General features: G+C 50.0%; 1 protein-coding gene across 1 annotated transcript in view; it reads right to left on the reverse strand.

Annotated features, from left to right (window-relative positions):
* Positions 1-25184, reverse strand: part of IFT88 (intraflagellar transport 88) — a 100589-nt gene that overhangs the window by 17873 nt on the left and 57532 nt on the right. The window contains exons 21-23 of the mRNA XM_065414192.1: positions 19674-19726; positions 12205-12270; positions 3489-3595 (exon numbers count right to left, since the gene is read on the reverse strand). Of these exons, the coding sequence (XP_065270264.1) occupies positions 3489-3595; positions 12205-12270; positions 19674-19726 (226 nt within the window). The remainder of the gene's footprint in view (positions 1-3488; positions 3596-12204; positions 12271-19673; positions 19727-25184) is intronic.

The raw sequence follows: 25184 nt of genomic DNA on the forward strand, positions 1-25184 counted from the left end.
CACGTGGATGACAGAATCGTTTTTGGCACAACTGGCAGCCTCTGGTCAAGAGAGGCCCAGGACTGGAAGAGCAGAAATGTGTTGCACATTAGAACTGAGATGCACTGAGGAAAATCATATGGTGTCTGTACATATTATCCCTGGTTCACATCACAGCTTATCAGGCACTCATTTTCAGTCATTAAATTTACGTAGAGAAATAAATATACAATGCTACTACCTGTATTTGAACCAATGCCAATAAGGTTTTGTGAATTTGTGTACCAGTACCAGTGTGTGTGCATCTCTTTTAAATGAAATACCAGGGAAATGTTAATGCACTAAGGAATATTCAGGTGAATATTCACCTACCCCACAGATGTTTCCAGATCTCTGGCTGGACACCTTTAAGCGCTTGTCTACACTTGGAAATTTACAGAAATAGTTATTCTAGAATAGTTATTTTGATATAAGCCCCTGTGTGGACACTCTTATTACAGAATAAGAGTGGTCACATAGGAGTTTTCCAGAATAGCTATTTTGGTAAATTTCCAAATGCAGATAAGACCTTAGTAAGACTCATTGAAAAGCAGGGCATATTCCACAAATATTTAATTATCTATTTACTGCCTCACCACTTGGCACAGTAGTAAAGAGATCATGGCTTGGCCTGAAATATTGAGGAAGGGAAACTGAGTTTAAATTGCTGATGAAAACAGAGAGCAATAACTGACCTGTGCCTTTCTTTGCGGACTGAAATCAGTATTTGGCAGGGAAACATAAGGGGTGAATTTTATAATTTCTGAGCTACAGAACTCAACCTCTAACAACTGGAGAGGCACAAAGTGAATCATAGTATGAGACTCTTATTTTGCATTGCAATGCTGGTGTTATGAAAGAACAGGTAGGAATGATGCATTGTTGTGATTAACACAACATTCCAGTCATCTGCAAATTAGCCTCTCCAAATTATGGTTAATTTACCATAGCAGTAGAAAATGATTGTATTAGAGTTTGTGCTTCTATATACCTGTGTCGTGATTAAATGGAGAAGGGTAGTATTCAGCAGCTAGTCCCTGGACTTTCAGTGATTAATGTATCAAGTCAAAATGAAATATTACATTTTTAACATCACTGAGATATTACTATAATCTTAAACAACTAAGTTAAACAATTTAATTGTTTAAATATTTTCACTAGTAGTTTAATGCACAGAAGTAGTAAGTGTTCAAAAGTGCCCAGAAAACTCAGGTTCACATCAAGTAAAGATGTTAAAAACAAACAAAAACACCCAACCAAACAAAAACAGTATTTGTATAAAAAGTGTGAATATTTTTTTAAAAAAGGAAAAAGGTGCTTTTCTTACATTTCTTAATATTTGCAGGCCTATGCTGCATAATTAAGAACTCAGGAAAAAGTAGTGCTGATATTGTATACAAGTGAGTAATTACCTCTCCAACCCCAGGGACCTCCGCCCTCCAATTAAAAATTAATCCAGTTTTTATACAAGTTTAGTTTCTGACCTTTCCTGAGTAGAGTTTACCAGTTATTTTATGTTGTGGCAAAGTGACTGTGTTTGTAATGTGGACCATTACCCACTAAAGATAAAGCAGAACCAATTTAACTCATTTCAGTGAGACCCTCTTGGAGTTGTAATCTGAAAAGGTAATGTTTTATCTGCTTAGCTGTTTCGTTACTTATGTCATAGTGGGGTGGCAGCACCACCAAAGTTAAGGCTAAGCCTTGCTTACTGTTTAGCAGTCAATTTTTCTAAATGCACTAAGTCCCACATGCTTTGGGAAATTGTCTTCAAAACTGTTATGTTGCAACAGGGGTTGCGGTAGAGTTTGTGGTGCAAATATGGGGTCATTTGATTGAGGAGTTCCCAATAACTAGGGCCCTACCAAGTTCATGTCCAAGAAAAACGCGTCACAGACAGTGAAATCTGGACTTTTACCCTATACTATACAGATTTCATGGGGAGACCAGCGTTTCTCAAATTGGGGATCCTGACCCAAACGGGAGTTGCAGGGGGGTCACAAGATTATTTTAGGGTGAGTTGCGGTATTGCCACCCTTACTTCTGCACTGCCTTCAGAGCTGGGTGGCTGGAGAGCGGCAGCTGTTGGCCAGGCGCTCAGCTCTGAAGGCAGCGCTGCGCCCGCAGCAGTGCAGAAGTAAGGGTGGCAATACTATACCATGCCACCCTTACTTCTGTGCTGCTGCTGGCGGTGGCTCTGCCTTCAGAGCTGGGCTTCCAGCCAGCAGGCGCAGCTCTCCAGCTGCTCACTCTGAAGGCAGCTCCTCCACCAGCAGCAGCACAGAAGAAAGGGTAGGAGTACTGCAACACCCCCTACAATAACCTTGTGACCCTCCAAAATTCCTTTTTGGGTCAGGACCCTTACAATAACGATACTTTGACATTTCAGATTTAAATAGCTGTAATCATGAAATTTACGATTTTTAAAATCCTATGACCATTAAATTTACTAAAATTGACTGTGAGCTCTATCAATAACCATTCCCCACATTATGAGCTTCTTTACATTTTCAATATGCAGTGAAATATATGTAGCTAGTGAGATTATCTTGAATACTGGTATGACACGAGGGGCCAGGAAATATTTCTTGGGGTAAATTTGGAGTCATTTATCAAGATGTTTCTCAGATACAGCCCTCTCCCCCAATAAGGAGCTGATTTTAGTATTCAAATTGCTCTAAAGTCCATGTGCATAATAAGATTGTCTTGAAACCTGGTATTTCATGACTGGGCTTGAGTTAGATTTTGAGGTAGAAGGGGGAGGGGAGGAGAATACATATTGAAATGAATGGGTCAGATCACACCACTTAAGAGCTGTTGTCAGGCTGTATTCATCTCCATGAGGTGTTTGGATTCACCTGAAAACATCCCCTTGAGATGAATGAGTCACTTCACATCTTTGCAATCCTCCTATGCTGCAGAGGGTTGTGCAGAACCCCTTCTCCCTATGCTAGTCCCAAAAGTGGAGTACAGATTTTGGGGCTCCCTCTCACCCTTGCTACCACCATCTGGTAGATGTGCTCTTCACAGGCTTTTGTTTATTACCTTCCTACCTGCCCTTGATCCTACTGGGGGGCACGATGGAGGGCAGAGCTGGTAGCTAAGTGACAGTGAGGTAGTCCCAGTAAGCTGTCTTGTGCCCCCCGTCACGCCCCCTTCACTACTACCGCTTCCTCAAAGCCAAGGGAAATTCACTGCCCAAAAACTTCATTAAGGCAGAATGTTTACGTTGACTAGATGTGCCTTGTACCCTTACAGAATGCACCTATATTTAAACCTCTGAAAACCAAAGAATCCAAGAGTTATGGCAAAACCAACTTAAATGTCTGTAAACCAGGAAGTAAAGGTACACTCTAGCTAGGCTAAAGTATTATAGCAAATATTATTTTACTGTTCATTGTGCTAGGCAGTGAAGATACATAATGAAAATGAAAAAATAATCCACTTTTCATAGGAGAAAACAAACATACCTGTTCCCTTATTTCTTTTAGTTTTTCCACTCTCTTGAGCTTTGTCACATATTCTTGAACTTCTTTCAGCCCCATATCTGTGCAGAGACGAACTAAGAACCGTAGACCTAATTGTACATTAAAAATATATTTAGAAAAGGGCTTGAAAGCAGGTGAAAAAATAGCAGTGTGTTTAACCTAGTAAAACTGAATTTATAGAGTAGCAGCATGGTCTTCTGGACATAGCAAAGGACTGGGGATCAGGGGTTCCTGCTTTCTAATACCAGCAACTCAGATTGGAATCTTATGCAAGCAATTTTAACTTTTCTGTGATTGACTGTAGAATGGTTAATAATACCCAAGGGGTGTTGTGAAATTTAGTTACTTAGTGCTTGTGAAATGCTTTGAAAATAAAAAGCATTATACATATGCTAAACTGCTATCGCAAAACCATTCCCCAATAGCATTTTATTGAAAATAAGTCATCAATGCCAAATGAGCTGAAAAGAATGGACACTAGCATAGTTACAGAAGAAAACCTCAACAACTAGTTAAAAGGTGATTTAACAACAGCTGATGAAGCACAGGGAGATGAGAGAGCTTCTGACTCATTGCCTTTAGAAATTAATAGAACAGTGGAATGAAGAACAGTGACTACTTTCCTAGTAGTTCTGTACTGCATCCTCAGTGTCATGGATTTGTGCCAGCAATGTTCAAAGAATGTTAGAATTACTGAAAGATTTTCAAAATAGTCCACTTCTTTGATTCACACACTACAAATATTAACATGCCTTATATTTTTTTTACTGTGACAGACCCAGACCAGTGGGGTACAGGAGTCTGGTAGAGGGCAAATATACTGGTCACTGGATGAGTAGTTTTCTGTTCCCTGAGTGACCAGAGCAGGAGCTATACTAGAGTAATCAGGAACCTGCTAGAACCAGTTAAGGCAGGCAGGCTAATCAGGACACCTGGAGCCAATTAAGAAGAAGCTTCTAGAATCAATTAAGGCAGGCTAATCAGGGCACCTGGGTTTTAAAAAGGAGCTCACTTCAGTTTGTGGTGTGAGTGTGAGGAGCTGGGAGCAAGAGGCGCAAGGAGCTGAGAGTGAGAGGGTGTGCTGCTGGAGGACCGAGGAGCACAAGCGTTATCAGACACCAGGAGGAAGGTCCTGTGGTGAGAATAAGGAAGGTGTTTGGAGGAGGCCATGGGGAAGTAGCCCAGGGAGTTGTAGCTGTCATGCAGCTGTTACAGGAGGCACTATAGACAGCTGCAGTCCACAGGGCCCTGGGCTGGAACCCGGAGTAGAGGGCGGGCCCGGGTTCCCCCCAAACCTCCCAATTGACCTGGACTGTGGGTTCTTCCAGAGGGGAAGGTCTCTGGGCTGTTCCCCAACCCACATGGTGAATCTCTGAGGCAAGAAAATCCGCCAATAAGCGCAGGACCCACCAAGATAGAGGAGGAACTTTGTCACACTGGTGTCAGGGGTGGGATCTTGGGGTGCACAGCGCGGCGGAAGAAGGAGGGTGATTTAAAAAACAAAACAAAACAAAACAAACAACAACAAAACAAAACAAAACGGGAGAGGGTTTATTTTCCCCCCCACCACAATGGATGACGTAGTGCGGGCACTGATACAAGCTACGGCGGCCCAGCAGGAGTCTACCCGTGTCCAGGCAGCCGCCCAACAGGAGGCAGTGTGGCTGCAGCAAGAGACTAATCGCCTGCTGATGGACCAGGCTGCTCAAGACCGAGCTATGTTGCGGGAACTGGTAAACCAGGTAAAGTCCCTTACAGAGCTGAATCGCGGCCATGATGGGACGCAGCTCATACGGGCCAGCCATTGGCTGCAGAAAATGACACGGGAGGATGATGTAGAGGCATACCTTCTGGCCTTTGAGAGGACAGCCCTACGGGAGGCCTGGCCTCGAGATCAGTGGTCTGGCATCCTTGCCCCATTCCTGTGTGGGGAGGCCCAGAAGGCCTACCATGATCTGCCTGAAGAGGCTGCGGCAGACTACCCCCAGCTGAAAGCAGAGATCCTGGCCAGATCTGGGGTAACGACAGCAGTGCGGGCCCAGCAGTATCACGGTTGGAGGTATCGGGAAGACAAAACCCCGCGGTCCCAATTGTATGACCTCATCCATCTCGCACGAAAGTGGTTGCAAACAGAGTCCCGGAATCCAGAAGAGATACTAGCGGTTCTGGTCATCGACCGATACATGAGGGGACTACCACCAGACCTTCGTGCCTGGGTAAGCCAGAACGAACCCTCCACCTATGACGAGGTTGTCGCCCTGGTAGAGAGGCGAAGGACAGCGAGGGAGCTGACCCGACCAGTTAAGGAAGAGGCACCCCGGGTTAAACTAGCAGCACCAAGCCCTAAAGTTCGGGTGACTGGGCCACCAGGAGGGCCCAGGTGGAAAAAGAGAGAGGCTGAAGGCCCATCAGAGGCCACAAAGAGTCGGAGCACTGAGGGAGAAGAGGATCGTGATGTTAGACTGCCCAAACCAAGAGACTGGGGAACGCCTAGGGCTCCATACAGATGTTATGCCTGCGGGGAGTGGGGACACATAGCTGCACAGTGTCCCAATGCTGAGGAGCCTATGCAGTGTAACCTGGGGAACTGGGCAGATCCATGCTCCCTAATCCACCTTGTGGGGGTGTCACTAACCCCACATATGTATACCAGACCAGTGAAATTAAATGGGGTAGAGACCACGGCACTGGTTGATTCGGGGAGTGCTATCACGCTTATCTCAGGGAAGCTCATGAAGCGTAGTCAGCTGCTGCAGGCTAAACGTACGGGGATAACGTGTCCATGGGACAGTTAGTTACTACCCCACCATCCCAGTAAAAATCGAGATCCAAGGGAACACTACTGAGGTAGCAGCAGGTGTAGTCCCTAAACTCCCATACCCGGTGCTCATAGGGAGGGACTTCCCAGGGTTTGGAAACTTACTCCCAGTAGGGGGATTGGAGAAAGATGGGGACCCTAAAATTGGTGAGGCATCCACAGCAGACTGTCAACCCCCAATCTTCTCTGAAATATCCCCAGATTTGTTCTCCACTCCCAGACAGGGTAGAAAGACAAAAAGGGAAAGAAGGGCAGCTAAGGCCTTGGGAACCCGAATACTGACCCAAAGCCAGAGGGTCGCTCTTGTAGGTAGGTGGACCCGCGCCGCTGAAAAGGAGGCCACGCAGGAGGGAGAAGCACCTGAGTCTGACCTCCACCCTAATGCTTCTGAACCAGTAGAGGCAACAGAGACTGGGCCCCTAGATCTTGGGTAGATTAGCCCTGGGAGAGGAAATTTTGGACGGGACCAGGCAGAAGACCCAAGGTATGACAACATTAGGAAGGAGGTGACTGAAATAGATGGGGTCCCCATGGAAGGGAAAACCCAGGGACCAGGACCCTACTTCATAATGAAGAAGGATCTCTTATCTCTTATCCGGGTTGCATCAGTACAGGGGCAGAAGGTACAGCAGATCCTAAGTACCTCAAAAACACCAGAACGCTGTATTAAGTCTGGCTCATAGTCATCTTTTTGGGGGGCATTTGGGGGTAGAGAAGACCCTGGCACGAGTCCTACGACGGTTCTTCTGGCCCGGAGTACATGAAGAAGTGCGGTGGTACTGTGCCTCCTGCCCGGAGTGTCAGCTGCACAGTCCCTGTCCCCACTTGAGGGCACCTTTAGTACCCCTTCCCATCATAGAGGTCCCCTTCGAGCGAATAGCCATGGACCTAGTGGGACCCCTGGAGAAGATGGCTCGGGGCCACCAATATATACTTGTTGTTTTGGACTATGCTACTCGCTACCCAGAAGCCGTCCCCCTGCGGAACACGGCCTCTAAAACTATAGCCAAAGAGCTGGTGGGGATCTTTGCCCGAATGGGGCTACCGAAGGAGATATTAACCGACCAAGGAACCCCATTTATGTCGAAGCTAATGAAGGACCTCTGTACGCTGCTCCATATACATACCCTGAGAACTTCGGTCTATCATCCGCAGACTGATGGGTTGGTAGAAAGGTTTAACCGAACCCTCAAGGCTATGATAAGGAAGGTGCTAAGTCGGGACGGGAAGGATTGGGACACCCTACTACCCTACCTTATGTTCGCTATCTGGGAGGTACCTCAGGCCTCAACTGGGTTTTCCCCCTTCGAGTTATTATACGGGCGTCACCCCCGTGGCATACTAGATATCGCCAAAGAGATCTGGGAAGAGGAACCCAATGAGGGGAGAAATATAATAGAGCATGTAATGCAGATGCGAGACCGGATAGCCCGGGTTACCCCTATTGTACGGGAACATTTGGAGAAGGCACAGGAGGCCCAGCGAACCCATTACAATCGCCAGGCAAAAGTGCGACAGTTCCAACCAGGGGATCGGGTTATGGTGTTGGTACCCACGGCAAGCTTCTGGCCCAATGGCAGGGGCCCTATGAGGTGGTTGAACCCGTGGGGGAAGTAACCTACAAGGTGCGGCAGCCAGGACACAGAAAACAAGAACAGATTTATCACGTTAACCTTCTGAAACCCTGGCATGCACAAGAGGCATGCACAACGGTCCAAAAAGACCTAACCCAGGAAAACAAGCCTTCCAAACAGGTGAGAGTGTCTCCCGATTTAACACCAAACCAGAAGAATGAGGTGTCTGAGATGATCTTCCGGAACCAAGATGTGTTCTCGACAAAACCGGGTCGAACAACCGAGACATATCACCACGTCGTCACGAACCCTGGGGCCAGAGTAACAATGAGGCCCTATCGGGTGCCAGCGGCAAAAAGGGAGGAAATAAAAGCAGAAGTAAAAAAAATGCTGGAGTTGGGGATCATCAAAGAATCCCACAGTCAGTGGCCCAGCCCAATCGTGCTGGTGCCCAAACCTGATGGCACCACAAGATTTTGCAACGACTTCCAGCGACTAAACTAAGTGTCCCAGTTCGACGCGTACCCCACACCTCGCATAGATGAGCTAGTGGACCGTCTGGGTAATGCCCGGTACTTGACTACCCTAGACTTGACAAAGGGGTACTGGCAGATTCCCCTTGCAGAACACGCAAAGGAAAAGACTGCGTTCTCTACACCAGAGGGTCTTTTTCAATATACTGTCCTCCCTTTTGGACTACATGGGGCCCCAGCTACCTTCCAGCGCCTCATGGACAAGCTATTACGCCCGCATAACAGTTATGCTGCTGCCTACTTGGACGATGTGGTCATTCATACCCCAGACTGGGAAACCCACCTGGAGAAGGTGGAGGCAGTCCTCGATACCTTCAGGCGAGCTGGCCTTACAGCAAACCCTGCCAAGTGCGCTGTAGGGTTTACAGAGGCCAAATATCTTGGCTACATTGTGGGAAAAGGTTTGGTAAAACCCCAAGTGAACAAGTTAGAGGCCATCCAAAATTGGCCCCGACCAAGTCGCAAGAAACAAGTCCGGGCGTTCCTAGGTGTGGTGGGGTATTACCGACGATTTATCCCCCACTTTGCCACAAGGGCAAGCCCCCTGACAGACCTAGTGAAAGCCCGTGGACCTGATCTGGTGAGATGGTCTGACGCAGCAGAGGAAGCATTCACAGACCTACGGACTGCCCTCTGCAGTAACCCCGTACTGATAGCCCCTGATTTCACCAAGGAGTTTATCCTGCAGACGGATGCATCGGAAGTAGGGTTGGGGGCCATTCTATCACAGATGGTCGGGGAGGAGGAACACCCAATTCTATACCTCAGTCGGAAACTCCTTCCAAGGGAACAAAAATATGCAGTGGTGGAGAGAGAATGCCTCGCTGTAAAATGGGCCATGGAAACATTGCGCTACTACCTGCTCGGGCGCAGATTTGTCCTCGTGACCGACCATGCCCCTCTTCAATGGATGCAGCGGAACAAGGAGAAGAACACAAGGGTGACCAGATGGTTCTTATCCCTCCAACCTTTCCAGTTCCGTGTGCAACACAGAGCAGGGAGCCGTCATGGCAACGCCGATGGCTTGTCACGTGTGCACTGTCTGGCGTCCCAAGCTGCCCAACCCCTTGGCGTTGAGCAGGGGGGAGGGATATGTGACAGACCCAGACCAGTGGGGTACAGGAGTCTGGTAGAGGGCAAATATACTGGTCACTGGATGAGTAGTTTTCTGTTCCCTGAGTGACCAGAGCAGGGGCTGCACTAGAGTAATCAGGAACCTGCTAGAACCAGTTAAGGCAGGCAGGCTGGCTAATTAGGACACCTGGAGCCAATTAAGAAGAAGCTGCTAGAATCAATTAAGGCAGGCTAATCAGGGCACCTGGGTTTTAAAAAGGAGCTCACTTCAGTTTGTGGTGCGAGTGTGAGGAGCTGGGAGCAAGTGGCGCAAGGAGCTGAGGGTGAGAGGGTGTGCTGCTGGAGGACTGAGGAGCACAAGCGTTATCAGACACCAGGAGGAAGGTCCTGTGGTGAGAATAAGGAAGGTGTTTGGAGGCGGCCATGGGGAAGTAGCCCAGGGAGTTGTAGCTGTCATGCAGCTGTTACAGGAGGCACTATAGACAGCTGCAGTCCACAGGGCCCTGGGCTGGAACCCGGAGTAGAGGGCGGGCCCGGGTTCCCCCCAAACCTCCCAATTGACCTGGATTGTGGGTTCTTCCAGAGGGGAAGGTCTCTGGGCTGTTCCCCAACCCACATGGTGAATCTCTGAGGCAAGAAAATCCGCCAATAAACGCAGGACCCACCAAGATAAAGGAGGAACTTTGTCACATTACCTATAGATCTTAAAGTGAGAAACCATTTTGCAAAACTTGTGTTGCCATTGTTGACTTAACTAAGGCAAAAGTTTTGTTTTTCTACTGCAGTAGACCTCCGTAAAGCCTGCTCTTCAAGAGAATTTAGGAAACTTGGTAAAATTACTACACCTCTACCCCGATATAACGCGGTCCTCAGGAGCCAAAAATCCCTACCGCGTTATAGGTGAAACCCCGTTATATCGGGGTAGCGGCGGCAGGGCTCCAGCGGTGATTTAAAGGGTCCTGGGCTCCCCGCAGCAGCCGGAGCCCTGGGCCCTTTAAAGCGCCGCACGAGCCCCGCTGCCTGAGCCCCGGGGTTACCGTGCTATATGGGAACCCGTGTTATATCGGGTCGCGTTATATCAGGGTAGAGGTGTAGTAGCTGAAAAAAATGCTGCAAGTCTACTTTTAAAATATAGTAACTGTTCTGCCTTGAACTGTTTAAAAATGTAATTCTGGTAAGTGGCAAACTGACTGTTGTAGTACTGAGGTTTTAAACAATAAGTGAGGTAAGGAGGCTGCTACGGCAACATAGAGCAATGGTTCCCAAACCATGCTCTGTGATGCTCTTCCATTCACCCACAGAGCTGCTTCTGCCAGTGGTGAAGCATCTATCAGTCTTCACAAAGTGATGTTTCCTGCTACCATGTATCCCCAGTCTGGCACTCTCTAAGGGTTTCCAGAGACTACTTGAACAACTAAAGTTTAAAAAAATGCTTCATGCCTTTTTGGGATACTTGGTTTTGGTAAAACTTTTAACCACAGTAAGATTTGTAGACTATAAAATGGAAGAATGGCAAACACAAGAAGAGAAACAATCTGGTCTGGGGAGATGACAGTAGTAGGGTCTACAGGTAACAACGGATGTTTCTGTAAGTACACACACAGAACTTAAAGGGCTGGTCTACACTGGGAACTTACATCGGCTTAGCTACATCTCTCAGGGGTGGCAAATCCACTCCCCTGAGATACACAGCTATGCTGACCTGACCCCTGGTGTAGACAGCACTAGGTTGATGGAAGAATTCTGGCGACCTAACTACTGACTCTCAGGCTAAGGGCTACACTACACACTTCCTTCAGTATAACTATGTCACTCAGGGGTATGAAAAATCCACCCCCCTGAGCAATGTAATTATACTGACCATAATCCCCAGGTAGACAGCGCTATGTCAGCAGGAGAGCTTCTCCCGCTGACATAGCTATCGCCTCTCATGGAGGTGGAGTTATTAGAGCATCTTCACCAGAAGCGCTACAATGGCCATAAGGGAGGTGGATAACCTATGCTGATAGGAGAACTCCTCCCATCAGCATAGGTAGTGTCTACACTCAAGCACTACAGCAGAACAGCTGCAGCTGTGCCACTGTAGCGGTTTAAGTGTAGACGTACCTGGAAGAGTAAATAAACAGCACAGTTATAAAATTGCAGGAAGAAGATAGGAGGAAGGAAGTCAGTAAGCAAGTTTATTTTCATCTTCTTTCCTCAATATTGCCCTAGTATTACTTTAGTCGAGCCCTCGAGTTGTCACAAGGAATGTTCAGAATTAGTATTGGGAAAGAAGGTAGTCTGTGAGAATATTTTCTATTTTTAAAATACTTACATAATATGGATTACTAATAGATATATTCAATATAGCGTAGAGTAGGGGTCCCCAACACGGCGCCCGCCGGGGCGTCTAAGTGCGCCCGCGTACTGGCCGGCGGACGAGCATCCGCCGAAATGCCGCTTGAGAAGCAGCGTCATCCAGAGGCGTTGCCGCCGAAATGCCGCCGACGCCTCTGGATGACGCTGCTTGTCAGCGGCATTTCAGCGGCAACGCCTATTGACATTGCCGCTGTCGGCGGCATTTCGGCGGATACTCGTCCGCTGCCACGGTCCTCCGTGGCTCGTCGTCTGGCGCCTGCCAGACAAAAAAGGTTGGAGACCACTGGCGTAGAGTTTCCTTTACCTTGAAAGCTGCATCACTCAATGAAACAACTTACATTCAACATTCTCTGGAAATTTTCTGTGTATCTCCTTATATGTATCTAGAGCTTTTTGGTAGTTACCTGCAAACAAAATAAACAACATCACACACACACGCATGTACAATGGCACAGTATCAGACCAGAAACTGATGTGACTCGGTAACTTCCAGCTTTTTTCAGCTGCTTTATTTTTAAGAGTATGTGGTTTAATAATCCTAGATCACAACTGATACAGTTAAAGTTGGCATTCTTTAATTATTACCCGACTATAATAATTAAGGCTGGTTGTGAACAGCTGAAAAAAAATTCAAATGTATTTTTTTTATATGATGGGTGGGGCTCAAACTGTCCTACCAGCACATTCCAATTCATACCGGGGATTTTCCCAGCATATCTAATGAATATAATGGTGGCCAAGTTGTCTTGCTCCTTTGCTGGGAAAGCTCTTCTGTGCTGGATTTTGGTTGGGTGCTGACTTTATCTTTCAATTCACATAGTCACCCAGCTTCTACTCCCCCATCCCATAGAAACAGGTAACTGGGCAAACAACATAAGAAAATCTGCAAATTTGTCATTCGGTTCTTCTCTGTGAAGCTCTAAAGGAGCAAGGGAAAGAGTGGGAACAATGGGACAGCATGAAAGAAAAGTATTATTTATTAAAATATCTTAAGTGTGTTTTGGTGCTGAACAATACAAAGAGGAAGACACGGTCTCTGTCCCAGTGTGGTTATGATCAATAGCAGATTCAGATTATAGAATCCCAGTTATAAAATTCAGCAGGTGAGAGCTCAGTCTCGAAGTGGCAGTGTGTATTCTGTTTGTACAATTTAAATTTTCAATTTTTTTTTAATATCTAGAAATTGTACCCACTACATATATTGTAAATGTGGTCGGTTCAGCTGAGCAACTCTAGAAACTTCCTACTTGGCTATTGTGACATCATATGGTGCTCTGACATAAATCAAATACAATATGACTATTTACACTAGTTTGGCCTCTTCTCTTTACTTGCACAGGACTGCTCCACTCATAAGTACAAGACAGTACAAAAAGGAGTAATTAAATCCAGAACTTCAAGGAAGGTAATGCTTTGTTACACAGAAAATTCACAAAGCAGAAGAATGCTACAGGCTAAGGAGATTTTAGAACCAAGAAAAAACGGTTACTCACCTTTGTAACTGTTGTTCTTCGAGATGTATTGCTCATATCCATTCCAATTAGGTGTGCGCGAGCTGCGTGCATGATCGTCGGAGAATTTTCTACCCTAGCAACACCCGGTGGGTCGGCTGTGGAGCTCCCTGGAGTGGCGCCTTCATGGCGCTGGATATATACCCCAGCTGACCCAGCACCCCCTCAGTTCTTTCTTGCCGGCTACTCCGACAGTGGGGAAGGGGGGCAGGTTTGGAATGGATATGAGCAACACATCTCGAAGAACAACAGTTACAAAGGTGAGTAACCGTTTTTTTTTCTTCGAGTGCTTGCTCATATCGATTCCAATTAGGTGACTACCAAGCCTTACCTAGGCGGTGGGGTCGGAGTGAGACATCGCTGAGTGCAGAACCGCTGATCCAAATGCAGCATCGTCTCTGGACTGCTGTACAAGCGCATAGTGAGCGGCGAAGGTGTGGACCGATGACCAAACCGCCGCTCTACAAATGTCCTGGATCGGGACGTGAGCCAGGAAGGCAGTTGAGGAGGCTTGGGCGCTCGTGGAGTGGGCGGTGAGGTGCGGCGTCGGGGCACCGGCCAGGTCGTAGCAAGCACGAATGCAAGACGTGATCCAAGAGGAGAGACGTTGCGAGGAGACCGGTAAGCCTTTCAGCCGGTCGGCCACTGCAACGAAGAGTTGCGTCGTCTTCTAAACGACTTCGTACACTCAATATAGAAAGCAAGGGCCCTGCGTACGTCCAAGGAGTGCATACGCTGGTCTTGACGCGCGGCGTGCGGCTTAGGATGGAAGACCGGGAGAAATATATCCTGGTTCACATGAAAAGCTGATACCACCTTGGGAAGAAAGGCAGGGTGGGGGCGAAGCTGCACCTTGTCTTTATGGAAGACTGTGTATGGAGGCTCAGATGTGAGCGCCCTGATTTCAGAAACACGCCTTGCTGAAGTGATGGCTACAAGGAAGGCTGTCTTCCAAGATAGGTAAAGGAGTGAGCAGGTAGCCAATGGCTCGAACGGGGCCCCCGTGAGCTTGGAGAGAACCAGGTTAAGATCCCACGCCGGAACCGGTTGACATTGCTGTGGGTATAGACGGTCTAAGCCCTTGAGGAATCTGACGACCATCAGGTTAGAGAAGACCAAGGAAGCGTGTTCTCCTGGGTGGAACGCCAATATAGCAGCCCGGTGAACGCTGACCGAAGATATCGCCAAGCCCTGCTGTTTTAGGGATAGGAGATATTCAAGTATAAGCGGAATTGACACCTGCAAGGGGGGCGTGGCCCGCTGCTCGCACCAACAGGAGAAACGCTTCCACTTGGCCAAGTAAGTGGTCCGTGTAGAGGGTTTCCTACTTCCCAGCAGAATCTGTTGCACGGGATGTGAGCATCGTAGCTCTGTCTGATTCAGCCATGGAGCATCCACGCTGTAAGGTGGAGCGATTGTAGGTCGGGGTGACAGAGTCGGCCGTGGTCCTGAGAGATCAAGTTCTGGCACAATGGAAGCGTGATCGGAGTCTGTACCGATAGCTCCAGAAGCGTGGTGTACCAGTGCTGTCTTGGCCAAGCTGGAGCGACTAGAATCATACATGCCTTGTCTCTGCGTAGCTTGAGCAGTACCCTGTGGACCAGTGGAAATGGAGGGAAAGTGTAGAACAGCTGGTCTTTCCACGATAGCAGGAAAGCGTCCGACAGGGAGCCTGGAGATCGCCCTTGGAGGGAGCAGAACACGTGGCACTTCCTGTTGGCGCGTGAGGCGAACAGGTCAACCTGGGGAAATCCCCACCTCTGGAAGATGGAATGGATGATATCCGGACGAATCGACCACTCGTGCGTCTGGAAGGATCTGCTGAGACGGTCCGCTAGAGCGTTCTGGACTCCAGGGAGGAACGATGCCATGAGATGTATCGAGTGGGCAATGCAGAACTCCCACAAGTGAATGGCCTCTTGGCATAGGAGAGACGACCGGGCTCCTCCTTGCTTGTTGATGTAGAACATGGCCGTGGTGTTGTCTGTGAGGACTGACACGCAACGGCCATGTAGGAGACCGAGAAATGCCTGACAGGCTAGGCGCACCGCCATCAGCTCTCGAACATTGATGTGCAGAGCTAGTTGGGATGCGGTCCACAGGCCCTGTGTATGGTGCTCCCCGAGGTGAGCGCCCCAACCTAGAGATGAAGCGTCCGTGACCAGGTACAGGGAGGGTTGTGGGGCGTGAAATGGCACTCCTGCGCAAACCGCCTTGTGGTCCAGCCACCAGGTGAGAGAGGTCAAGACCGAGTTCGGAACCGTGACCACCATGTTCAGGTTGTCCCGATAAGGACGGTACACCGATGACACCCAGGCCTGAAGTGGGCGAAGCCGAAGTCTGGCATGCCTGGTTACGTAAGTGCAAGAGGCCATGTGTCCCAACAGGCCGAGGCACGTCCTTATCGTGGTAATTGGCAAGACCTGGAGTCCGTGGATGATGTTTGTGATGGTGTGAAACCGAGTGTCTGGCAGAAGAGCTCGGGCGAGTCTGGAGTCTAAGACTGCCCCAATAAACTCTATTCTCTGGGTTGGCTCCAGAGTGGACTTTTCTTTGTTGAGTAACATGCCTAACTCGTGGAATGTTTGTAGTGTTATCTGGACGTGGGCTTGAACTTGCTCCCTGGTGTGGCCGTGCACCAGCCAGTCGTCTAGATACGGGAACACCGGTATCCTTTGTCGACGAAGGTATGCTGCCACGACAGCCAGACATTTGGTGAACACTCTCGGAGCCGTGGACAAGCCGAAGGGAAGGACGGCAAATTGGTACTGCACGTTGTTTACTACAAATCGAAGGAAGCGCCTGTGTGGAGGGTAGATTGCTATATGAAAATATGCGTCCTTCATGTCGAGGGCGGCGTACCAGTCTCCAGGATCCAGGGAAGGGATGATGGTCCCCAAGGAGACCATGCGGAACTTCAACTTTACTATGAATTTGTGGAGTCTGCGTAAATCTAAAATGGGTCGCAGACCCCCTTTTGCCTTGGGGATCAGGAAGTAGCGGGAGTAAAACCCCCTGCCCCTTAACTCTGATGGAACCTCCTCTATGGCCCCCATAGAAAGGAGCCCAAAAACCTCCTGTGTAAGGAGATGCTCGTAAGAAGGGTCCCTGAAGAGGGATGGGGGGTGGGGTGGGAGGGGGGGACGAAGAAAACTGGAGAGCGTATCCCCTCTCCACCGTGCGAAGGACCCAACGGTCCGAGGTTATAAGGGACCAAGCATGGTGGAAACGGGAGAGGCGATCCCGAAATAAAGGGAATGGATCCTGGGTAGTGGCTAGTACGCCGTCCTCGAGCGCACCTTCAAAAATTTTGCCTAGGCCCTGAAGGTGGTCTAGGAGGGCCTTGGTTCTGACCGGGTTGGGGGCCGGTCGACCTCCTTCTACCACCTCACCCCCGCCTTCTGGGGAAGTCCTGTCTTGGACGAGGAGCAGGAGGGTAGAACCTCTGTGGCTGGGGCCTAAAGGGCCTGCGCTGGGGTCCTGGGACATGCATCCCCAGGGAGCGCATGATGGTTCTGGAGTCCTTGAGACTCTGCAATTGAGAGTCCGTCTTGTCCGAGAACAACCCTTGGCCCTCGAATGGCAGATCTTGCAGGGTCTGCTGCAGTTCTGGCGGTAACCCCGATACCTGAAGCCAGGAGACGCGTCTCATGGCTATCCCAGACGCTAGTGTCCTGGCGGCAGAGTCCGCTATGTCCAGGGAGGCCTGTAAGGAGGTCCTAGCCACCTTTTTACCTTCCTCCACTAGGGCCCCAAACTCCTCTCTCGAGTCCTGTGGGACCAACTCTTTAAATTTACCCATGGAATTCCATGAGTTGTAATTGTACCGACTCAAGAGCGCCTGTTGGTTTGCGGCTCTGAGCTGCAGACCTCCCGCTGAGTAAACCTTACGTCCAAACAAATCGAAGCGTTTGGCGTCCTTCGATTTGGGTGCTGCCGCCTGCTGACCATGGTGCTCTCTTGCGTTCACTGAGGAGACTACTAGTGAACACGGCGGAGGGTGTGTGTAGAGGTACTCATGGTCTTTAGAGGGGACAAAGTACTTCCTCTCTACACCTCTGGCAGTGGGAGGGATGGAGGCCGGGGTTTGCCATATGGCATTAGCGTTAGCCTGGATCGTGCGAATAATGGGCAACGCCACCCGGGATGGGGCATCAGCTGAGAGGATGCTCACCATCGGGTCCCCCACCTCCACTATCTCCTCTGCCTGTAGGTCCATGTTCTGTGCCACCCTACGTAGCAGGTCTTGGTGGGCACGGAGGTCTATTGGAGGTGGGCCTGAGGTTGTTGTGCCCGCCACCGCCTCATCTGGGGAAGATGAGGAGGACGCCTCAGGGGGTAAAGGATCCAGAGGTGGGTCCGGCTGCAAGGGTCCCTGATGTGCAGGATCCCCTGCACCAGGGTCTGGGACCTGCGTGGGTGTTGGCACAGGAGCCTCCATGCCCCCTGGGGGAGGACGGGTGATGGTGGCCTCAGGTACCCTGGACTCAGAGTGTGCCGAGCGAGAGGACGCTGGTGGAGCCCCTTGTGCCTGGTGATATGCCCATGGGGTCCAGAAAGACCAATGTGCAGGGTCCTGTCTAGGGTCCTCTGCCCCCTCCTGCCAATGGCCCAAGTCGTCCGCAGCCTGACCCTGAGCAGGGTATGCTGATTGGGAGGCCCCTTCCGACGAATGAGATGCCAATCTTGAGGGCCAGGGTGGTGCTGAGCGTGACTGCAGAGGCTCATCCTGGAACGGTGCCGAGCGGTGCCAGTCCACAGGCGAGCAGTCTCTGCGCGGTGCCGGGGAGCGGAACCGGGATCGAGAACGGTGCCGATGGCCATGCCGGTACCAGGATCCCGATCTGGATCGCGAAGATGAAGACCGTCTGTAGACTCGGTGCCGGGAGCGGCCTCGCGAACGGGAGCGCCGCTCATACCGGTGCCGGGAACTGCGTCTGGACTCTGACCGGTACCAATGCTCGGGTCGGTGCCGAGAAGTGGACCGGTGCCGGGAGGAAGATCTGGGCCGCGAGTACGACCGGCGCCGAGATGAAGACCGGTGCCGGGACTGCGAGCGGCGTCAGGACCTGCTCCTAGACCGGGAGCGGTGCCGCGAGTCCACGCTCGGAGATGGAGGGCGTATCAGGGCAGGCTTGCCCCTGGATTGCACCGTGCAGAGCAGATGCGGTGCCGCGGTCTGAGATGGCGCCGGCTCAGTGAGGGCGATGAGGTCCTTCGCCGTCGCAAATGTCTCCGGCGTAGAGGGGAGACAGGGCTCAACCACAGGACGAGGCGGGGAGCCAGTCTGCACCGGACTCAACGGCCCTACAACCGGTGCTGGAGTCAACGCTGCCTGCACCCTCTGGTGCTCCGAAGCCGGACGCGACTCCACCAACGGTTCAGGGGGAGCCAGTGCCTGTTGTACGGCAGTGTCCTGGGTCTTACGGGGTCTTTTATGTCCCGGAGACGGGGAACGGCGCAGAGGGGCTTGCGGCGGACGCGGTGCCGACGGAGGACGGTGCCGTGGGGCCTTAGCCGCGTCTCCTCGTGGTGCAGTACCCGAGGGCACCACCGGGGCGCTGCGCACCGAGGTGCTCGGTGCCGGAACTTGGCGCGCGAAAGGAGGATCTGGGCTAAGTGCCGCCTCCATAAGGAGCTGCTTAAGTCTAAAGTCCCGCTCCTTTTTGGTCCTGGGCCTGAAAGCCTTGCAGATCTTACACTTGTCTGTCTGGTGAGACTCCCCTAGACACTTCAGATAAGAGTCGTGAGGGTCTCCCGTTGGCATAGGCTTAGCACAGGTCACGCATGGCTTAAAGCCAGGAGCCTTGGGCATGAGCCCGGCTGCGCACCAGGGGAAAAAAGGGGGGGATAAAAGCCCCCTTTACCCCCGCTAACTATTTATAACTACTCTATAAAACTATTAACAACAAAACTACTATCTACAAGAACTAACGAGTAAAGCTAGGGAGAGTGGAGAACAGCTATGCTGCGCTCCACAGTTCCAACGACCGTCATGGGCGGTAAGAAGGAACTGAGGGGGCGCTGGGTCGGCTGGGGTATATATCCAGCGCCATGAAGGCGCCACTCCAGGGGGCTCCAGAGCCGACCCACCGGGTGTTGCTAGGGTAGAAAATTCTCCGACGATCGTGCACGCGGCGCGCGCACACCTAATTGGAATCGATATGAGCAAGCACTCGAAGAAGAACTCATCGAGCAGATGTACAAAGGATCAGTAGATTAAAAATTCAAAATATATAAAGTAAAAAAAATACCAATTATAAAAAAGAAATCACAGAACAAGTAGAAACACTTACCACTTCTTCTGTAACAACTAGCAACCATCAATTGCCATTTCACTTGTGTTGGTCTATGTATAAATAAATAAAAACATTTAGTATACAGTACTAGCAAATGATGAAATAGACTAATTGTTCTGTGAAGTTCAAAGTACTGGTGTAAATCCACTATTAAACCAGTCTCACAAAATTCTACTTGTCGCTCACTCAGGGTGAATCCTTTCTAGGAAGGGCACATAAACTAACAGCATTTTTTCATTATTAGCAAGTTAAAAGATAATAAAGATATAGCTATGTGTGGGCTGGTAAGTTGCCATGTCAATTCTTCAAAGCTGACCGAAACCATATGTGGAAAGCTCTTTGGACTGTATAGTCCTGTCTGATTGTTAATATGTCCTAGAAGCAGGGGCGGCTCCAGGCACCAGCCCAGCAAGCACGTGTCTGGGGCGGCAAGCCGCAGGGGGCAGCCTGCCGGTTGCTGAGAGTGCAGCAGCAGTCAGGTGGCCTTCGGCAGCGTGCCTGCGGGAGGTCTGCCGGTCCTGCGGTTTCGGCGGAAGCCGCGGGACCCTCAGATCACCCACAGAAACGCCACCGAATCCGCGTGACCGCGGACTGACCGCAGGCATGCCGCTGAAGGCTGCCTGACTGCCGTGCTTGGGGTGGCAAAAAACATAGCGCCGCCCCTGCCAAGAAGATATTGCATTCTAACAATTTGTAGGGAGGCTTCTCTAGTGGAAATCTAGCATTTTTCTTTACCTTCCTGGCTGTACTGTTCATCCATTATTTATTTATTTATTTTATTCAACCACAGGTCAAGCCAATTTGATCTCCAAATAATTTCTCTATTTGTTTGCAGTCTAGTGTTCTGCAAAATAAGCTTATGTAAGACAAGTCTGCTGCATATTTCTCAGTTGCAGCACGTGTGCCTGCTGCACACAGCAATGGAATCCAAGTGAGCACCTAACACACCTCGATTGTAATAAAAATTATTAGTAGGCAACTTTAGGGTTACCATATTTCCTCATTAAAAAAAGAGGACACTCCACAGGGCCCTGGCCACGCCCCAACTCCGCCCCAACTCCGCCCCTTCCCCAAAGTCCCCGCCCCAACTCCGCCCCCTCCCCTGAGCGCCCCACATTCCCCCTCCTTCCTCCCAGCCACGAAACAGCTGCCCGAGCGCTACCAGCTTCACGGTTTGCTGGGCAGCCCCCAGACCTCCAGACCCTGCGCCCCCCGCCGGGCGCATCCCCTCCCGGGCTCCAGCTGTGCTGGGGAAGCGCCCGGCCGGGGGCGCAGGGTCTGGAGGTCTGGGGGCTGCCCGGCAAACCGTGAAGCCGGTAGCGCTGGGGCAGCTCCTCTCTTCAGCTGCACAGAGCTGAGGTGTCTGGGGGGAGCTGCAGGCGGATTCCCCTGCGGCGGCGGCTGCTGCTGCTCCCCCCAGACACCTCAGCTCTGTGCAGCTGAAGAGAGGAGCTGCCCGAGCACTACCGGCTTCACGGTTTGCCGGGCAGCCCCCAGACCTCCAGACCCTGCCCCCAGCTGGGCGCTTCCCCAGCACAGCCGGAGCCCGGGAGGGGAAGCACCATCCTAACTGGCCCCCTAGGACCCTATCCCCTACCTGTCCCCTGACTGCCCCAACCCTTATCCACACCCCCACCCCCAGACAGACACCAGGGACTCCCACGCCCCATCCAACCACTCCCCACCCCACCCAGAACTCCCGACCCATCTAAACCCCTCTGCTCCCTGTCCCCTGACTGCCCCCTCCTGGGACCCCTGCTCCTAACTGCCCTCCAGAACGCCACCCCCTACCTAAGCCTCCCTGTTTCTTGTCCCCTAACTGCCCCCTCCTGAGGACCCCCCCCACCCTAACTGCCCCCCTAGGACCCTACCCCCTACCTGCACCCTGACTGCCCCAAACCTTACACCCCCAACCCCCAGACAGCCCCCCCTGAACTCCCGACCCATCCAACCCTCCCCCTGCTCCCTGTCTCTTGACTGCCCCCTTCAGAACCTCCCTGCCCCTTCTCCGACCCTCTGGCCCCCTTACCGTGCCGCTCAGAACAGCGTGTTGGGCTCCACGCGCAGCCCGACACGCTGCCACGCTCCCCCACGGAGCGCATAGCCTGGTTCCCGCCCTCGCAGAGTGCTGCTGGGCAGGGGGAGGAGCTCCAGACTGCCGGAGGCCCGTTGTGAGCAGCCAGCCGGCTGCGAATGCAGGGAGGGGGAGGGAGGGAGAGAGAGGAGGGGAGTGATCTCAGCTGCAGGGGAGAGGAGGGGGAAGCAGAGGAGGGGCTCTCTCTGGCTGTCAAAGCCCCATGCAAGTGGCACCATCCAGCCGGCTGCCCTGTCAGCCGCGCGCACTCTGCATGGGGGGGGAAGGCCGAACATTTACAAATTCCCCCCAGATGCTATTTTTAACTGAGAAAAGCTGGACATGTCCGGGGGAATCCGGACGAATGGTAACCCTAGGCAACTTGGTATGAAAATCCTACATTTTTAGGGCAAAGAATTAAGCTCCACAACTCCTACTACTGTTTGAATTGCATATGTTGCTAAAATTTGCCCATGCAAGCTTCTCAAAAACACAATTCTCAATTCATTTCAAAATACATCTTAAAATGCAAGTTAAAGGGGGTGATTTAAATATAAAATATCACTGAATGATTGGAATTAATATTCCACTAAAACAGAATTGAGAACTGGGGATCGGGGTTGAGGCTAAGTTATCATTTAAATGTCATTTTATTTACAATCAGCATAATAACAGCTGTTTAATTATTGTGGCATATTTTTAGGATTAACAACTTGCAAATAGCATGTACAAGTTTTAGCGCCAAACAAGCTCCCAAATATTTATGTTCTGTTAGCTATAATTAACAATCTCCTCTCCTGGAAAATGAATTCTCACAGATACTGTAATTACACAGAAAAATCAAGAATTTCAGAGGTTAATAATTCACAGATACTTTTCAATCCATATGCAATACACAAAGTTTCATGCATTGAGTGGTTAGAGAATTAGGCCTTAAATGTTTAGGTCTGTGCCAGAAGAAGATTATGAAATCAGTATGATTTTTTTCTAGTTTCAGCTGTGTTCTTTCCAGTGTTTTAAAATGGGCTAAGAGTGCCAACATACGTGATCCAAGAGCCTGACTGCATTACAAATTTTTAAGGGGTTGGCAGCTTCACTGAACAGCATGATAGCAAGTCTTTAAATCAGTGTTTCACAAATATTTTCACTGGTTTGTCTCCATTTTTTAAAGCTATTTATTTTATAAAAGAAGCCAATGGGTTGGGAATTTCCTGGTAGTAAATGACTAGTTGGAGAAATTGAGGCCTGAGGCAAACAACAAGACTTCAGTTACCAAGCAATGTCCAATGCTGAAGATGCCATTTTGATTAACATTGTTTCCTTCCCCTTTCTGTGTCTGTTGTGTCTAGAGCTGCATGCTGCTGCTGCATTTGTTTTTGTTTACAGTACCAATCCTTTCCTTACAATTAATAACAAGCACAGTAACCAGTGGGAAAGCAGAACTTCATTTTGAGCATTTTACTAGAATTTAATTTCAATTATTTTTAGACTTTCTATATAGTAGTATATGTTAGTAAATGGGGCTTTAAATACAAGGAACTTCCCATGTGGACCTGACTGCAAGGACAAAGGGGATAATGGAATATTTCTATAAATTACTTTAACTATTCATTTCTATATTTAATGTTTGGGATTCTTTTGTAATTGTAATTTTCTTGTTATAAAGTTTGTAGAAGAGTCATATAAATATACTGTCTCAATCAACTACAAGATGAAAGGTTTTTGCTGATGACTTTCATTATTATTTGTAAAGGAAAAGTTGACAGATGGTTCTTGTATGTCATCCTGGAGATGGTGAGATTTCAGGTTATTCTGGTCTCATGAGGAAGGAAGTACCCAACAGTAGTGGGCCAGCCAAGAAAGCTGTCTCCATTTCTCATGAATTGTGGAGCTATGGTGGACGTTCTAGTCATGGGGATAAAGGTGGTTGTTAGGTAGCTGAGGGTATGTCTACACTGTGAAATTAGGCTGATTTTATAGAAGTCAATTTTTACAAATCGATTTTATACAGTTGATTGCGTATATCCACACTAAGCACATTAAGTCAGTGGCTAGCATTGACTTACGGAGCGGTGCACTGTGGGTAGCTATCCCACAGTTCCCGCAGTCTCCGCCGCCCATTGGAATACTGGGTTAAGCTCCCAATGCCTGATGGGGCAAAAACATTGTCGCGGGTGGTTCTGGGTACATGTCGTCAGTAGCCCCTCCCTCCATGAAAGCAACGTCAGACAATCGTTTCACCCCTTTTTTCCTGTGCAGACACCATACCGTGGCAAGCATGGAGCCCGCTCAGCTCAGCTCACTGTCACCGCTGCTGTTGTGTCCTGGGTGCTGCTGTCAGCAGATGGTGCAGTAGGACTGCTAACCGTCGTCATACACCGCTTCTGCTGCAACTCTGCTCTCCTGCTCTTGTAAATGAGCTCAGTCTCAATAGCAAATTTCTCCAAATTGTCAGAAATCTGTGCGGTGCTAACCGTCATCATCCACCACTTCCGCTGCAACTCTGCTCTCCTGCTTTCCTGCAGATGCCATACCACGGCAAGCATGGAGCCCACTCAGCTCACCATCACCGCTGCTGTTGTGAGCATTGTAAACACCTCGTGCATTATCCTTGAGTATATGCAGAACCGGGCTAAGAGACGCCAGCATGAGGAGGATTTTGATGAGGACATGGACACAGATGTTCCTGAAAGCACGGGCTGTGGCAATTGGGACATCATGGCAGCACTGGGGCTGGTTGATACAGTGGAACGCCGATTCTGGGCCAGGCAAACAAGCACAGACTGGTGGGACCGCATAGTGTTGCAGGTATGGGATGATTCACAGTGGCTGCGAAACTTTCACATGCATAAGGCCACTTTCCTGGAACTCTGTGAGTTGCTTTCCCCCACCCTGAAGTGCAGGAATACCAAGATGAGAGCTGCCCTGACAGTTGAGAAGCGAGTGGCGATAGCCCTGTGGAAGCTTGCAACACCTGACTGCTACCGGTCAGTCAGGAATCAATTTGGAGTGGGCAAATCTACTGTGGGGGCTGCTGTGATCCAAGTAGCCAATGAAATCGCTGACGTTCTGTTATCAAGGGTAGTGACTCTGGGAAGTGTGCAGGTCATAGTGGATGAATCATAGAATATCAGGGTTGGAAGGGACCTCAGGAGGTCATCTAGTCCAACCCCCTGCTCAAAGCAGGACCAATCCCCAGACAGATTTTTGCCCCAGATCCCTAAATGGCCCCCTCAAGGGCTGAACTCACAACCCTGGGTTTAGCAGGTCAATGCTCAAACCACTGAGCTATCCCTCCCCCCCCCATTGCTGCAATGGGGTTCCCTAACTGTAGTGGGGCGATAGACGGAATGCACATCCCCATCTTGGCACCAGACCACCTTGCCAACCAGTACATAAACCGCAAGGGGTACTTCTCAATGGTGCTGCAAGCA

The sequence above is a fragment of the Emys orbicularis genome, chromosome 1, assembly GCF_028017835.1.
Source record: "Emys orbicularis isolate rEmyOrb1 chromosome 1, rEmyOrb1.hap1, whole genome shotgun sequence".
Lineage (NCBI taxonomy): Eukaryota > Metazoa > Chordata > Testudines > Emydidae > Emys > Emys orbicularis.